Here is a 12,716-nt window from a genome sequence, read left to right on the forward strand (position 1 = left end):
TCCTTTTTTTCTTCTGCCTCTACAACCAGGTTCCAGAGCTCTAAGTCTGGGAAGATCTACCTCCATAGGGACATCCGTCTGTTGTTTTCCAGGAAGTCCATGGAGGTGGACAGTGGTGCTGCCTACGAGCTCCAGTCCTTCACAGAATCCCCCATTGACCCACCGTTCTCACCCCGCTGCTGAGGCCTGACTCCTTCCCTCCCTCCTCCACCGGGCAGGCCACTACTGAAGCTTCAATCACACCTCAATGCCAGCGATAGACTCTTACACAGGCCATTAGGCTGTGGCTAGTATTTGAAAAGAGAGGAGGTTTAAGGACAGCAGCCAACAAGACTCACCTGGCCTGTGCCCAAAATCTTAAGTTTCATCCCTTCTGTCACCCAGAACTGACAAAGGGAGACTAGGAGCCTGGGAGACTGGTCAGAAATGAAACCTTGTTCTCTGTTGAGTGCGCGATTTTGGATCAGAGAGGGTTCAAAAGTTATAGATATAGGGTTTGCTTCAGATCCTGTTCTCCTGGTTAAGAAGGCCTTGTCAGATTTGACAGGTGATGATTTTTCCTGCTGTTGTGTGCATCCCCTCCAGCGTCTGGCAGGAGAGTAGAGACCAGTGATTGTCTACAGAAGCAGTTAGACTGTTAAATTATCTCAAAAAGTTTACTCAAATCAAATTGTTAATTGGACTTTTACTTGACATAATGAATAAGTGTTAAATCTCTATTAATTTCTTCATAAATGTGATACAAAGCCCTTCTAATGGTAAAAAAGTTTTTTCTAAATCCTTGAATATTAGATTGATTGAACTGATGGTGAACTCAGCTTTGACCCTGTGAATCCTGAGCCCGGAGCAGAGGGTGTGCGTACGGAAGAGGGCGAACTGTGCTGCAACGCCGTCCCCTTGTCCAAAAAGAAAAACACATAGCATGGACCACTAATGAAGTCGAACAAGCAATCAAGCTCGATTCAACTGAAAGCATCACAGCAGAACATCAGAAGTGCACTGTGGATTTTTTTTCTCATAACTGGAAATGAAACAGAAAATAGTAATATTCTAATACTTTTGTACTGTTACAGAACCACTTTATTGGAAGTGTCGCAATAGAAAAAGTAACCTTAGTTTAGTGTTTACACATTCACTTTCAGTTTACTTATCGTCAGTTTATTTAATATTTAAATTAATATTTCAGTTACTACTTGTGACGTCCGTCATGCTAAGATGATGTAGTGCAAACTGTATATCATAGTATGTATTTTTGACATTAATATTCAAATCTGAAAAAAATATATCTATATATCTTCTAAAGCAAACTTGAAATCTGCTCTGTCTCTTTGTGATTTTAATTTTCCCAGCATGCTTTCTGTTCTACCACTACAAATCCACACAGTCACATAAAGGGTTGGGGAGAAGTTGGGTGGGGTGGAAAGAAGAGAACACAAGGGACTTCTGCTGCTATTCAGAAATGAAACATCCAAATGTCACACCCACCCTAATAAACCACACTGATTTAAAGCTCAAAGTGAGAAATATGCAAATGAGGAATCATGGTATTTCCAAACTCTTTGTACATGGGAGGAATAATGTGTGGGATGTGACAGCGGATTTTCTGCTGATGTCCTCGATTCCTGCATTGGCCAGTAGTCTCTGACTGAATACTGGTCCTGTTTTTTTGTATACAAGCGTAGCACAATGTGCTCCTCAGATAAAGGACAACATGTAGATTATGTTAAAGAAAGCATAGATTAAGTATTTAAATTACAAAAGGTAATTGGCTCCTTTAAAAAACATTCAACAGACAGTCAGCACCAGCAGGTGTGAAATTTCAGTCTGGATTAATATGTCAAAGATTCCTATAAATCATTTTAAATACATTTAAAATGATTTTAAAAACTGGTACAGTAAGAAAGAAACTGATCGACCTGTGGCACAAAATTATTGTGGACGGGTGTATTTCTAAATTACAGTATATACTTTTCAAACGTTAATATACTGCAGTCATTCTGGTTTGACTATGAAGAAGTTAAAATGAATACAATTTATCATAAAACTTTTCACATCAATTTTGCAATTATAAAGGTGATAGCAGGGTCAATGTTAAGAGTTTAATCATAATGATTTATCCACAGAGCGTATTTCAGTTAAAAACCAAAGGTATACAACAGTTTTGGTTTTTATTACCATCATTTCCACTGTAGTGGACAAATACTGAGAAGACTCCTCATTAACCACACATCTGTGCGCTGGTAGACCCTGAACATGTTTATCATGGCTAATATCTTTGATCAAGATAAATAGTGCATGCTTATAGTTGACACATTTTCAAAAGTAGAAAGATAAATAAAATATTAAGGCCAAATGTGAGAAAACATTCTTTTACTAGGCAAAACTGTGTCAACCAATGGTTTTGTTTTTTTTTTTTTAATACGTGTTCACAACTTTAAATTGTAATCTTGTGCTACACAGCTCTGACATATTCCCAGGCTCTTAATGTTGGGTGGGGCAGCTTGACATAGCAAACTACAGGGTGTAACACCTGGAACAGCCAACTATCTACAGCATTTGACAACAGTAGGTGTGTACTGCTGTCAGTTTGGCACACATAGCTGGAAATAAGTGGCGGTGGTCGTCTAACATGGTGGCCCCTGGGCCCTTGAGTGCATCTGCACAGCCTCACTGCATTTGTATGCATCATTTATTTCCTGCATGGTGATAGCCTGTGGCCCTGCTGTCCCTAAAGTGTCGTGTTTTACAGATGCGTGCTCTGCGGCTTAGTCCCTCAGTAATTTGGCACGGTGAGAAAGAAAAACAGAAACCGCATAGCATTCAGTCTCTGCCACAAACACACTGCGTGAAGAAACATGTTTGTATGGAAAAACAATGAGAAATGAACCGAGCCTCGGTTCGTTAATCGGTGCAGCACTCGCCGTCCTCCGGATTTGAGGATTTGACTGAAATCTGGATTTGTGTCACAGCACATGGGTCTAACAGCTGATCGGTACATTATGCAACGTAAATCCGATCCCACCGATGGGTGCTGGTGCACGACAGGAGTGCCCGGACGGGAGCGCGCATGGTGTCTCCGCATGTGACGTAGTATTTCTTGTGCGGGAGCGAGCGCTGCTCGGCGGCAGTCGTATGGGAACGGAAAGTCGGAGCAGGGGATCCGTGGAGAAGTCGTCTGACTAGTGAGCAGTTCCCTGGTCTGAGATCACGATCGTTTAGACATGTCGGGGGATAACGAAGAAACGCAGACGACCGAGGAGACCCCAGTGGACGAGAAGGTAGATGTGCAGTGTTTTAGCATGTGGAGCAGCAGAGGTAGCGCCACTGACTTTGTCGTAGCTAACGCTGCGGTGCATCGCGCTAGCTGCTTCGCCCCGCTCTTATTGTTGACATATCAGCCTAAAGACAACCAGCAAGTCCGGGTTGTTTGTCAAACTGTGCAGCGACTTTGCGCTGCCGGCCGGATGTTCAGATGTTCAGGTCGCTAACAGCGAATGTTTCAGACGGTTGGTTGTGAATGTCCGGGGAGCCGTTGGCTAATGTTAGCATTAGGCTAACTGTCATGACATTCACACACTGGCGAATCATCGGCAACAGTTAGCTCAGCTGCTAACGCTAGCCCAGCCGATTTCTGCGCTGTGGCTTGAAGCCTCGTTACAGTAATATTATCTCCAGTTACGCTGAGCTAGCGCAGATATGCGTGTCGCTAAAGAGCTGCCATCTCAGCCACTTGTAACGTACACAACAAACAGTTGTAGCGGCCACATTAACTGCCAGTGTTAATCCCGACCGACCGCCCAGCCCGCCGGACCTACACAACCAAGGGTAGCGGTAATGTGAACCCGGCAGGTGAATATTTAAACACCCTTGCTCATGTTGATTTAACATCCATCGGCAGTGTTGCATTGCAGTCCAGATGTTTTCAGAAATGTAGGTTTTGGCTAACGGACGCATACGTTTATGAAGGTCTACCATGAACAGGGAGATTATTTCCGTACCGCAGTGCCTTCAGACGGCATACAGGCCTGGAGGCAGCTGGTAAATACGCTCTCTTGTTGTGCAAGTAACTGTGTGGTTTTTGAGCAAGAAGTCGCACTCTCATCTCAATGCTTCTGCTTTTTTTTTTCAGGAGGTACAGGACAAGGTGATCAGTCCTGAGAAGGCAGAGGAGGCTAAACTGAAGGCCAGATACCCAAATTTAGGAAATAAACCTGGAGGCTCTGATCTGCTTCGTAAACGCCTCCAAAAGGGGGTGAGTTATCTCTTGTGTTTGTCTGCTAAACATTTAGGCCTCACTGGAGGACTGTTTCTGAACCCTCTGTCATTTGTGGTTAGTAACATTGCACTTACACTCACAGCCAGGTTACTGGGTAGATCTCAACTAATGCTGCTCAATAAAATGCCTTAAGGTCAACTTACTGGACCTCTTCGAAGCATATCACTTATATCAACGACAACAAACTGCATTAGGAAAAGCCTCTTAGTGTAGCACAATACACATCAACACCACAAGCTGCGGTTTCCAGCGTGACCATAAAGTTGAAGCAACACCACTCAACTGTTTCAACAAAACCTGAACTTTACAACCATCATGATAGCAGCATTTATTGCACAGTTGTTATTTATTTGGTTATTTGGGTTACCTATACGTACGTGAACTGGCAACTAGGGTTTGGCTTGTCTCCATATATTTTACTATGGCATCCAATGTGATACTGGGATGACTGACAGAATGAGTGGACAGTCATAATAGCAGACTTTATCAAGTAAAAACTACCAACAAACACTTGGTGGTGGCATGTTAGAGTTTGCAGTTTCTTTGTTTTCATGGCATTGTTAAACCTTTGCCTGCTGGTCAGGGAAAACAAGAAATTTGAAGTTATAACTTTAGGTTCTAGTAATAACTTGTGATGGACACTTGCCATATTTTGCCATACTAAGTTATCAGTTGAATAATCCAGAATTAAAGTAATTGAAAAATTAACTACACTGAAAACAGAATTTTTGTCTGAATACTTGAGCTCTGAAAAGATAAGTTGATTATTTGATTTATTCATTATTTATTCATTCATTCTGTTTACAATGTAATTAGAATATTTAAAACATTGAATGTTCCAGATGCATTATTTAGTGGTGCTAGGGCATTTTCCACTGTTTAAATTTGAATTTTATGTCTCTCTACAGCAAAAGTATTTTGACTCAGGTGACTACAACATGGCTAAAGCGAAGATAAAGAACAAACAGTTGCCTACAGCTGCACCAGAGAAGACCGAGATCACAGGGGACCACATCCCCACGCCCCAGGACCTGCCCCAGAGGAAACCCTCTCTGGTAGCCAGTAAACTGGCAGGCTGATGCACACAGAGCCTCAACATCCCTTGCAGCACCTCCCAGCCCTAACCCCACTCAAGTCTCAGAGCTGTAACATTACCTCTCCCACCCCCTTACAGTACCACTTGTCCCCAGCCTCCGCCCCCTCCCCAACAGCCTGGACCCCACTGAACAAGAACCCACACCTAGCCCTCAGTGAACTGGCTAGCTGATACCTTCAAATCCTGTTTATTTTACTTTCACCCCACTTGGCCCTGTTTCTACTGCCTCCTGTCCTTGTTTTTGTCTCTCGCTACTCCCCCAGACTGACTGTCACTGACCCCTTACTTTTCCATGTCACTTTTTATTTTCTCATTACGTCAATGTAAGATACACTGAAAGACAGGACATACAAGTGTGAGTGTGACGAGCGGACTGTGACTCTTCTGTACGACTGATGGACGATCGATACCACAGTGTTTGCTGGCTGAAGAGAAGGGCAAGAGGCAGAAGCTGCGTCTTGTGTGATTGAAGGGCTTCGGTGTAGACATCAGGATTCCACAGATTAGATATGTGTGTGTGTGTGTGTGAGCGTGCGTGTGTGTGTGTCTGTGTGTGTAATACGCATGCTTTCGTTTGGCACAGGGGCAGACAACAGCCTTTTAGAGAGTTTAACAGCAGATTTGTATAATTCACTGTATGTCCTTATTCTAAATTATGCTGTCAATATGCTTGAGTGATGGACTGAGTATAGTAATCCAGAGGCCATGCTCAATTTTGTTAATGATTTGATTGTGACACACGGGGGAAGCCATACTGAAGGACCACATAGTGAAGCCTAGCGTGTCATAAGGAACTGCATGTGTGACGCAAGGCTCCCAAAGGCAAACCTCACTGAGTTCCCTTTGAATTCATTAAGGTGCACTGAACAGACATCTAAACAGCTGCTGAAAAGCTCTGTTGCAACATAAAAGCTCTGGGTGGCAGGTAGATGGTTCATTCAAGACATCTTAAAACTAGGAACTTCTTTTAGGTGTGAAAGAGGAGGGGACACCATTGTGGGCTTCAATTTGAAATGTAATGTTGAAAGTTTGCACTGTATTTATGGTGGGCCATGCATTTCAGCCTCAGGGGATGACACAGTCCTCTCCTTGGGTCAAAGTTTTTAGTTCCAAGTTGTCATGAATGAGGCATTACCATGCTAGAAGAGGGTAGTGGAGTACATGGGACCTGAAAGCCGAACTCTTGTCAGTAGGGACCAGTCTTTGTGCTGTGTGAGTAGAAAGCTATTGTTAAAAAATGTGCTGGGAGCAGAAGTTGGCACTGGGAACAAAGAGTGTGATGAATTGTGTTCAGATTTGGGAAAAACCTATATTCATAAGTTAAAGTAGTTTTATCTTAAAATTGTCTTCGGCCCTGTGTAGTGCTTCTCCAGGGTCCTGGCTGACTGGATGAAGTTTACCTGGGATGTGGTAACTCTAAGCTAGCATTACATCTGTCTGAGCTGTGCATGTATTTGGCTGCCCTGCTGTCATTTTGTGCCATTTTGTTTTGTAAATAAAATAGTTTTGCACAAATGTTTAATTGCTGTGTCGTGTGTTATGTTGACATGTTTTAGGACATGTTGTAAGTTTAAGCTGAAAATTTCATTTAAACGAGGTCTGACAGCAACTGTTTGTCTTATTCTATATCTTTTTCTTTTCTCATGCTTTGAAAACTTGGGTGAGGACAAACTTTCCTTTAGTTAGTCTAAGACATTATTGCTAACATGTGGATTCTTTATTCCATTATGTGGTAAACTGACCGGTTTTGCGGCCGTCAGTAACATAGTTGTTGATAAAAGGACGTCTGTTGAATAACACCTCGTAAACAGTCTCAGTATAAAATGAACATCATACCGTGAGCTTCACGATGCTTCCTTTTACAAGGAGGTTGTTAGATTTTGTGATTCATGCAGTGATAATTGCTTTTTTGATGAAAATGAAGTTAAAAAAAAAAAAATGTTATCTTAAATTTAGTTCTTTTTTCACAGAACAGTAAACAAATTCCTTATAAAATGTATGAACACATAATTACAACTGCAAAATTGACAAACATTTATATTTGTAGGATATTATGATCATATTCTTAATAAAACCTAAATAATCCCCCTGAATAAAATAAAAACTAATTGATAATGTCAACTGTAGGGGCCCACAGCTGAGGGCCCCCTCGAATTACAGTGCAATAGCTTATTTATTCAATAGAGGGTGGAGTTTGCAGCAGTGCTCCCCAGCTATGACAGACAGCCTCATGAAATAAAGTATATATTTAAGAGGGACTGCTGAAAAAGCAATCCCAACTTCTTCTCAGGTTCAAAAGTTCTTTATGTTTTCTTATTATTCCAGTGTTTTTTTAACCTTAACTCCTTCTACATGCTTCAATATAGAAACTTACTTGAAAGCTCAAAATGTTTAGCTCAATTAGGATATTAGAAGGTGTATTGAGTTTTTTGATATATTTCATAGTTTTATGAAATATTCAACACTACTCTAGAGACGAGACAGAAGCCTTCATTCCCTAGTTCTCTTGAAAAGAGACTTGATTGCAGCAGCGGTTCAGGAGTGAAGCGATCCTCATTAGCAGGTAAGGGGATAAGACAGGTGAGTGGAGAGCTGGTCCATGTGGACCGGAGATGGTGGAGACTGGAGATGGCTGGAGGTAAAGAGCATGGCGGTGATGGTTGGCTGGCACCAGCTTGAGGGAAATGGAGTAAAGGTCTGGCACTGGGGCACACGAGAAACAAAGTTAATGAGGCAACACAGCTGGTGATGTCATTCACCACCATGAAAACTGCAAGCACTGCACCCACAGGTGCTCCTCCTCAGACTTAAATCCTGCCTCCCTGTCCTCTACTCTGCTTACATTTACTCAATATGTCACATGTCAAACCAGAGATAATAGGACACTGGACTTTTTATATGCTAATGTCAAGGGGGGCAGCCAACTCATCGCCCCTACAGGTTACAGAAATACTTCCATAGAGGATTATGTCCATAATGCCTCGATATCTTGTTATCAGTCAAATGACTGTTAGATGACAGACCAGAGCTGGTAATTCAGCCATTTTGATTCTGGCTTTCACAGAGAAACGTGGTTTGCTCTTAAGTGGAAAGAACAATGCTGGGATTTTACATTCCAAGATGTTACTGAAAAATGAACAATAAATTATTGTAGAATATTTATTAATTAGACAATGGCAGTGATCCAGAGAGGCCCCATACAATTTAATACCAAATTACTTATCAGTTTCACAAGATGTGTAATGTCAACACAGATAATTGTAAACAGAAAGTAAAAACATCCGTGGTACTTTGAGTCTTTTTGAGAAATACAATTTGTCATGTATAGGTTATAATTTATCATACTTTTAAATTTACTTTTAAATTTAAACAGTGTCTTTTAATTTACTGGATGATTAGAGGAGTTTATCTGACTACACAGTCAATGTACAAACCTATTCATTCTTCATCTTGTTTTTGGCATAATCTCTACCTCATTCAAAAATGAATAAAAGTAATATTCTGTCTTTCTTGTACAAGCTGCCAAATTTCTCCAGCAGTGCCAATATGCCAAACACTAACTCGACACTCATTCAACAGTGCTGTATGTATTTTGTTATCTCACCATCCCATATGTAATGGCAAAGGATGATACCCTGACAAAATTGTATAAAACCTGTGGAGTTTTAAACAGTAAACATAATCTGCAGCCTTGGATCAATGTAAAGCTTCATGCTGTGTTGAGTATAGGGGAGTATTTCTTGCAGATTTACACGATGACTCATTCCGGTTATGAAGTAACTAACAAATATCTTCCCCTGATTCTTCAAGATTCATCACAGTAAGATGTCCTGGTAGAAGCTGTGGTTGCCAATAGTTAGTTCACTGTGAGGGGAAACAAGGCAGAGCAGCTCTAATGTAGACCTGCCGACCCTGATGTGGGTTTTACCAGACCCATGTTTACTTTACTGCTGGTTCAGTACCTTCCTAATGGAGCTTGATTAGCATTTAAGAAAGTAACTCAATTATCAGTGTATCGTCAATCATACAGCAGGCTTCAAGTGTTGCAGACATTGTTCATTTCCTTGTCAAAATTTCTAAATTTTTCTCATTCTCCTGTCCCAATGGAGGATCAACATGAAGACATTTTCACTGTTGTTTCCCCTTTGCTACACATTAAATTGTCATCGTATACATATATCTTCATTTTTTAAAAACTCACAATAGTGGGAGATCACAAAGTGTCCAATAACACTAAATACTGCATATCACAGTGGACATTGTGTCATTTATGCCCAGCCCTACTGGTCTGCACTGATATTCACAGCTGGTTGCGTCTCTGCTGTGAACTGGGATGAGAATAAGCCCTTTATCACTTGTTATAATACACTTCAAATTCTTTCAATCTCTGTAAATCTAGTGCACTGAGTGACTAGTCTTTTTTTACATTACATTTCCACAAAAGTCATGTTTATTTTGTTGTGAAGTAGTGCATCTAATCTCCTGGGTTTGTTCTCAGGTGATTATATGGATCATTATATATTTAAAGAGAGAATGTACTGATGTTTGTTACCTTATTCAAAATAACAGGATAGATTTGGACCTGTATGCATGCTTTCTTTCATTTGTAGAAATATAACCACTCAACTGTAAATACTCACACCAAACTGACAGCAAAAGGTGAAATACTTTCAAATTGAACCTCTGACTGTTTCTCCTGCTTTGCTCAAGTCCATTGTGACACAAGAACTCATACATGGGTGAAAAAATGCAATCGTGGAATTACAGTTTCATTCCCCCCCCCCCCCCCCCCCCCCCCCCCCCCCCCCCCCATACACATTCAAGCCAGCAACGCAGTTTAGCTTCATCTTATGCAGCAGGCAGCAATCCCACCGCAATTTCCCCAGAAATTGATTATTGATTGATCCATAAACCTTGTTGGTAAAGGGAAAATACAAACATATGAAATAGGGTCGTCCTGCCTAATCCCCGATTTTTTTTTTTCCAGAACTACATTGTGTGGCGTAAGAACAAAAATATATATTTTTGTTGGTGTACTATGGACCTTTAACCACCTGGGGGCGCGGGTTTCCAGGCGGCGGCAGTAACAGCCCTCTGTGCGTTTGGCTGAATCATTTCATCCATCATACCCACAATGCAAAGTGAGGCACCGAAACCTCAGCAGCCTTGAGCATTTCGGGGCTATGATGGCGATGGGAGACACATCTTCACCTTGAGTCCCTGCAGCCACCGAGGATCCCCCCCCCCCCCCGCTTCATGAGCACACACACCGAGTCCCATGCGGAGCGGAGACCTGCCGAGCTTCAGCCCAGATCGGAGAGAGCACGTCGCGAGTAGCCGCCATGGCAGCGTCGGAGCTGTACACAAAGGTAAAGCAAGTGTGCGTCTGCGTGTCTTCTGCCGGCTGCCAGCAGGTCGGATAAATAAACGCTCCCAGTCGCGGCTTCAGCGGCTTTTCAAAACGCCCTCAAATGTGATGGTTGTTTTTTTCCCCAGCGAGCGAGCGGAGAGTGTGATTTTCGCTACAGAAGAGTGCGCGTTTCTCCTCATATTAGCAGGCTTGGTGGTAGGTGAATGAAAACGTGTCTGTGTGACGGGCAGCGAGATGCTGGGTCAGCGCTGAGATGGTGCAGCCGGTGAGGAGACAACCTTCACAGATGCGCCAGAGAGTCGCCCCCTGTTTCTCGCAACAGCCCTCCGGCTCATACTCATACATGAAGCAGATCAGGGTCATCTTTTCTCGGCCATTTGTCACCTTGTTCGTTCATCAAAACAAGGCATCTTCTTCTCTCGGGCCTTCGTGTTTTACACCCCCCCCCCCCCCCCCCCTCCCGCTGGAAGCTGGGGGGTTGGGATGATGCAAAGGCGGTGCCAGCCATCATGGAGGCTCTTGGTTTTACGCTTGTAAGCCGTAATGTTTGGCTTGAGCTCAAACCTGTGCATCTGTTGCGTTAGTCTTTCGCATCAGTGTCGTCGCTTGTCCGGTTATTTGGGATGTGAGCGGAGCCCTTCAGACGATGAGCGCAGCATCCGGACAGTGTAGCATCCTCCCTCCGAGCATCCAGGATGTTCAGAGCAGCGGAGGCCCTGGAGCCTCAGTGTGGCCGCACAGACACACACGACACTGCTGCTGAGCAGGCCTGTTGCACTGAGCCCTCACAAGGTCATAAGTGTCCATGCTGCTGCTGCACTAGTATTTCTGAGCCTGTGAAAATGTGAAACAGAAAATTGTGTGTGTGTGTGTGTGTGTGTGTGTGTGTGTGTGTGTGTGTGTGGAAGGAGATGAGTCACCCACCCCTCTCCTCTTTGACAGCTGGTGTGTTCAGACTGATTGACTGTTGTGCTGGAGGGAAAAGGTGATAATGTGTGTTATGGTGACAATTGGCACTAAAATGAATGAGTGTATTATAAGTGCTCCACATTCAGTTCTGTCTATGATGTTTTTAACCCCCACCCCCCCCCGGTCCTGTCGCCTAGCTGACCCTGATCTTTAAGCAGAGAAGCAAACAAAAAGACACAAGTGTTGCATTAAGCTCTGAAACAGTCATTGAAAGAACAGATTATCTGATCGACAGAAAATTGACTGGCAACAATTTATAAATTATTTGAGCAGAGAGATTTTTTTTGTTATGTTTTGTTTTGTAGCCATTATTTATAATAAAATTTTTTTTTTTTTTCCTTTTCGGGCTGTTAGCTGGAAAAAATACGAAATTTGAAAACAGTATCTTGGACTTAAGGACCTTGTGATGAGCTTCTTTTTTTTTTTTATACTATCTTTTAAAATTCATAGACCAAACAGTTCATTGATAAATCAAGAAACTTATCAGAGCTGCACACAAAGTTAAAGATTTTAATGTTCTAGCTGGTCGGCTGTGCTTTTCTCTGTTCCAAATGTCCCAGCTGGGAGTTCAGTGTTTTGCAAAATGCTTCCAGATTTTTCTAGGATATGATTTTTGCTAATGAAATTGTGTCTCACTAATAGCTGTGGTGGTGACTTTAAATGAATGAAAATGGCTTTAATTAATCTATAATGAAAGTAACCCTTTCTTGCAGCAGATGTTACATTTTAAATTTAAGACAAAAAAGGGCTTCTGCCTGCTTTCTCTCGCTTTTGGGAAAAGTAAAAAAAAAAAAATATTTAGATACATTTAGTTTGCTTAAATAGCACCTGAGTGTGAAATAAAAACCAGCCACAACCAAATTCTAGTAGATTTTGGCTGAGGCGGCTAAATTTGTTCCCTCTGCCAGCAGGGTTTGGCTTGTCACCAACCATCAATTTGAGTGTCTTATTTCATAAGAATCTTGACGTGTGTTAAATGGTTTCATTTGCAAAGGAACAGCTTT

The 12,716-nt window shown here is 42.2% G+C and overlaps 3 protein-coding genes across 6 annotated transcripts in view; all 3 read left to right on the forward strand.

The window, feature by feature from the left end:
• Nucleotides 1-1,318, forward strand: part of atosa (atos homolog A) — a 31,302-nt gene extending 29,984 nt beyond the window's left edge. The window contains exon 12 of the mRNA XM_071488503.1: nt 30-1,318. Coding sequence (XP_071344604.1) covers nt 30-183 — 154 coding nt within the window. The 3' untranslated portion in view covers nt 184-1,318. The remainder of the gene's footprint in view (nt 1-29) is intronic.
• Nucleotides 1,319-3,100: 1,782 nt separating this feature from the next.
• On the forward strand, nt 3,101-6,894 carry arpp19a (cAMP-regulated phosphoprotein 19a). The gene is made up of 3 exons (XM_071489192.1): nt 3,101-3,278; nt 4,130-4,252; nt 5,185-6,894. The coding sequence occupies exons 1-3, from the start codon at nt 3,222-3,224 to the stop codon at nt 5,353-5,355; spliced, it is 351 nt and encodes a 116-aa protein (XP_071345293.1). The 5' UTR covers nt 3,101-3,221; the 3' UTR covers nt 5,356-6,894.
• A 3,584-nt stretch (nt 6,895-10,478) lies between these two features.
• The window catches only part of myo5aa (myosin VAa), a 52,249-nt gene continuing 50,011 nt past the window's right edge, over nt 10,479-12,716 (forward strand). For 2 of the 4 annotated variants that reach the window (XM_071488136.1, XM_071488137.1), the window contains exon 1: nt 10,481-10,741. In XM_071488136.1, coding sequence (XP_071344237.1) covers nt 10,715-10,741 — 27 coding nt within the window. In that variant the 5' untranslated portion in view covers nt 10,481-10,714. Of the gene's footprint in view, nt 10,742-12,716 lie in introns of all 4 variants that reach the window. The other 2 variants (XM_071488134.1, XM_071488135.1) reach the window with 2 other exon arrangements.

Source organism: Trachinotus anak, unplaced genomic scaffold, assembly GCF_046630095.1.
Source record: "Trachinotus anak isolate AG129_WGS33_773 ecotype Australia unplaced genomic scaffold, CSIRO_AGI_Tana_v1 ptg000011l, whole genome shotgun sequence".
Taxonomy (NCBI): Eukaryota; Metazoa; Chordata; class Actinopteri; order Carangiformes; family Carangidae; genus Trachinotus; species Trachinotus anak.

What these genes read in the sequence shown, in the direction of transcription:
- arpp19a (XM_071489192.1), top strand. Translation starts at nt 3,222, where the DNA reads ATGTCGGGGGATAACGAAGAAACGCAGACGACCGAGGAGACCCCAGTG. An exon ending in AGACCCCAGTGGACGAGAAG is followed by an intron (nt 3,279 to 4,129) that starts GTAGATGTGCAG and finishes TTTTTTTTTCAG; the next exon opens with GAGGTACAGGACAAGGTGAT. An exon ending in GTAAACGCCTCCAAAAGGGG is followed by an intron (nt 4,253 to 5,184) that starts GTGAGTTATCTC and finishes GTCTCTCTACAG; the next exon opens with CAAAAGTATTTTGACTCAGG.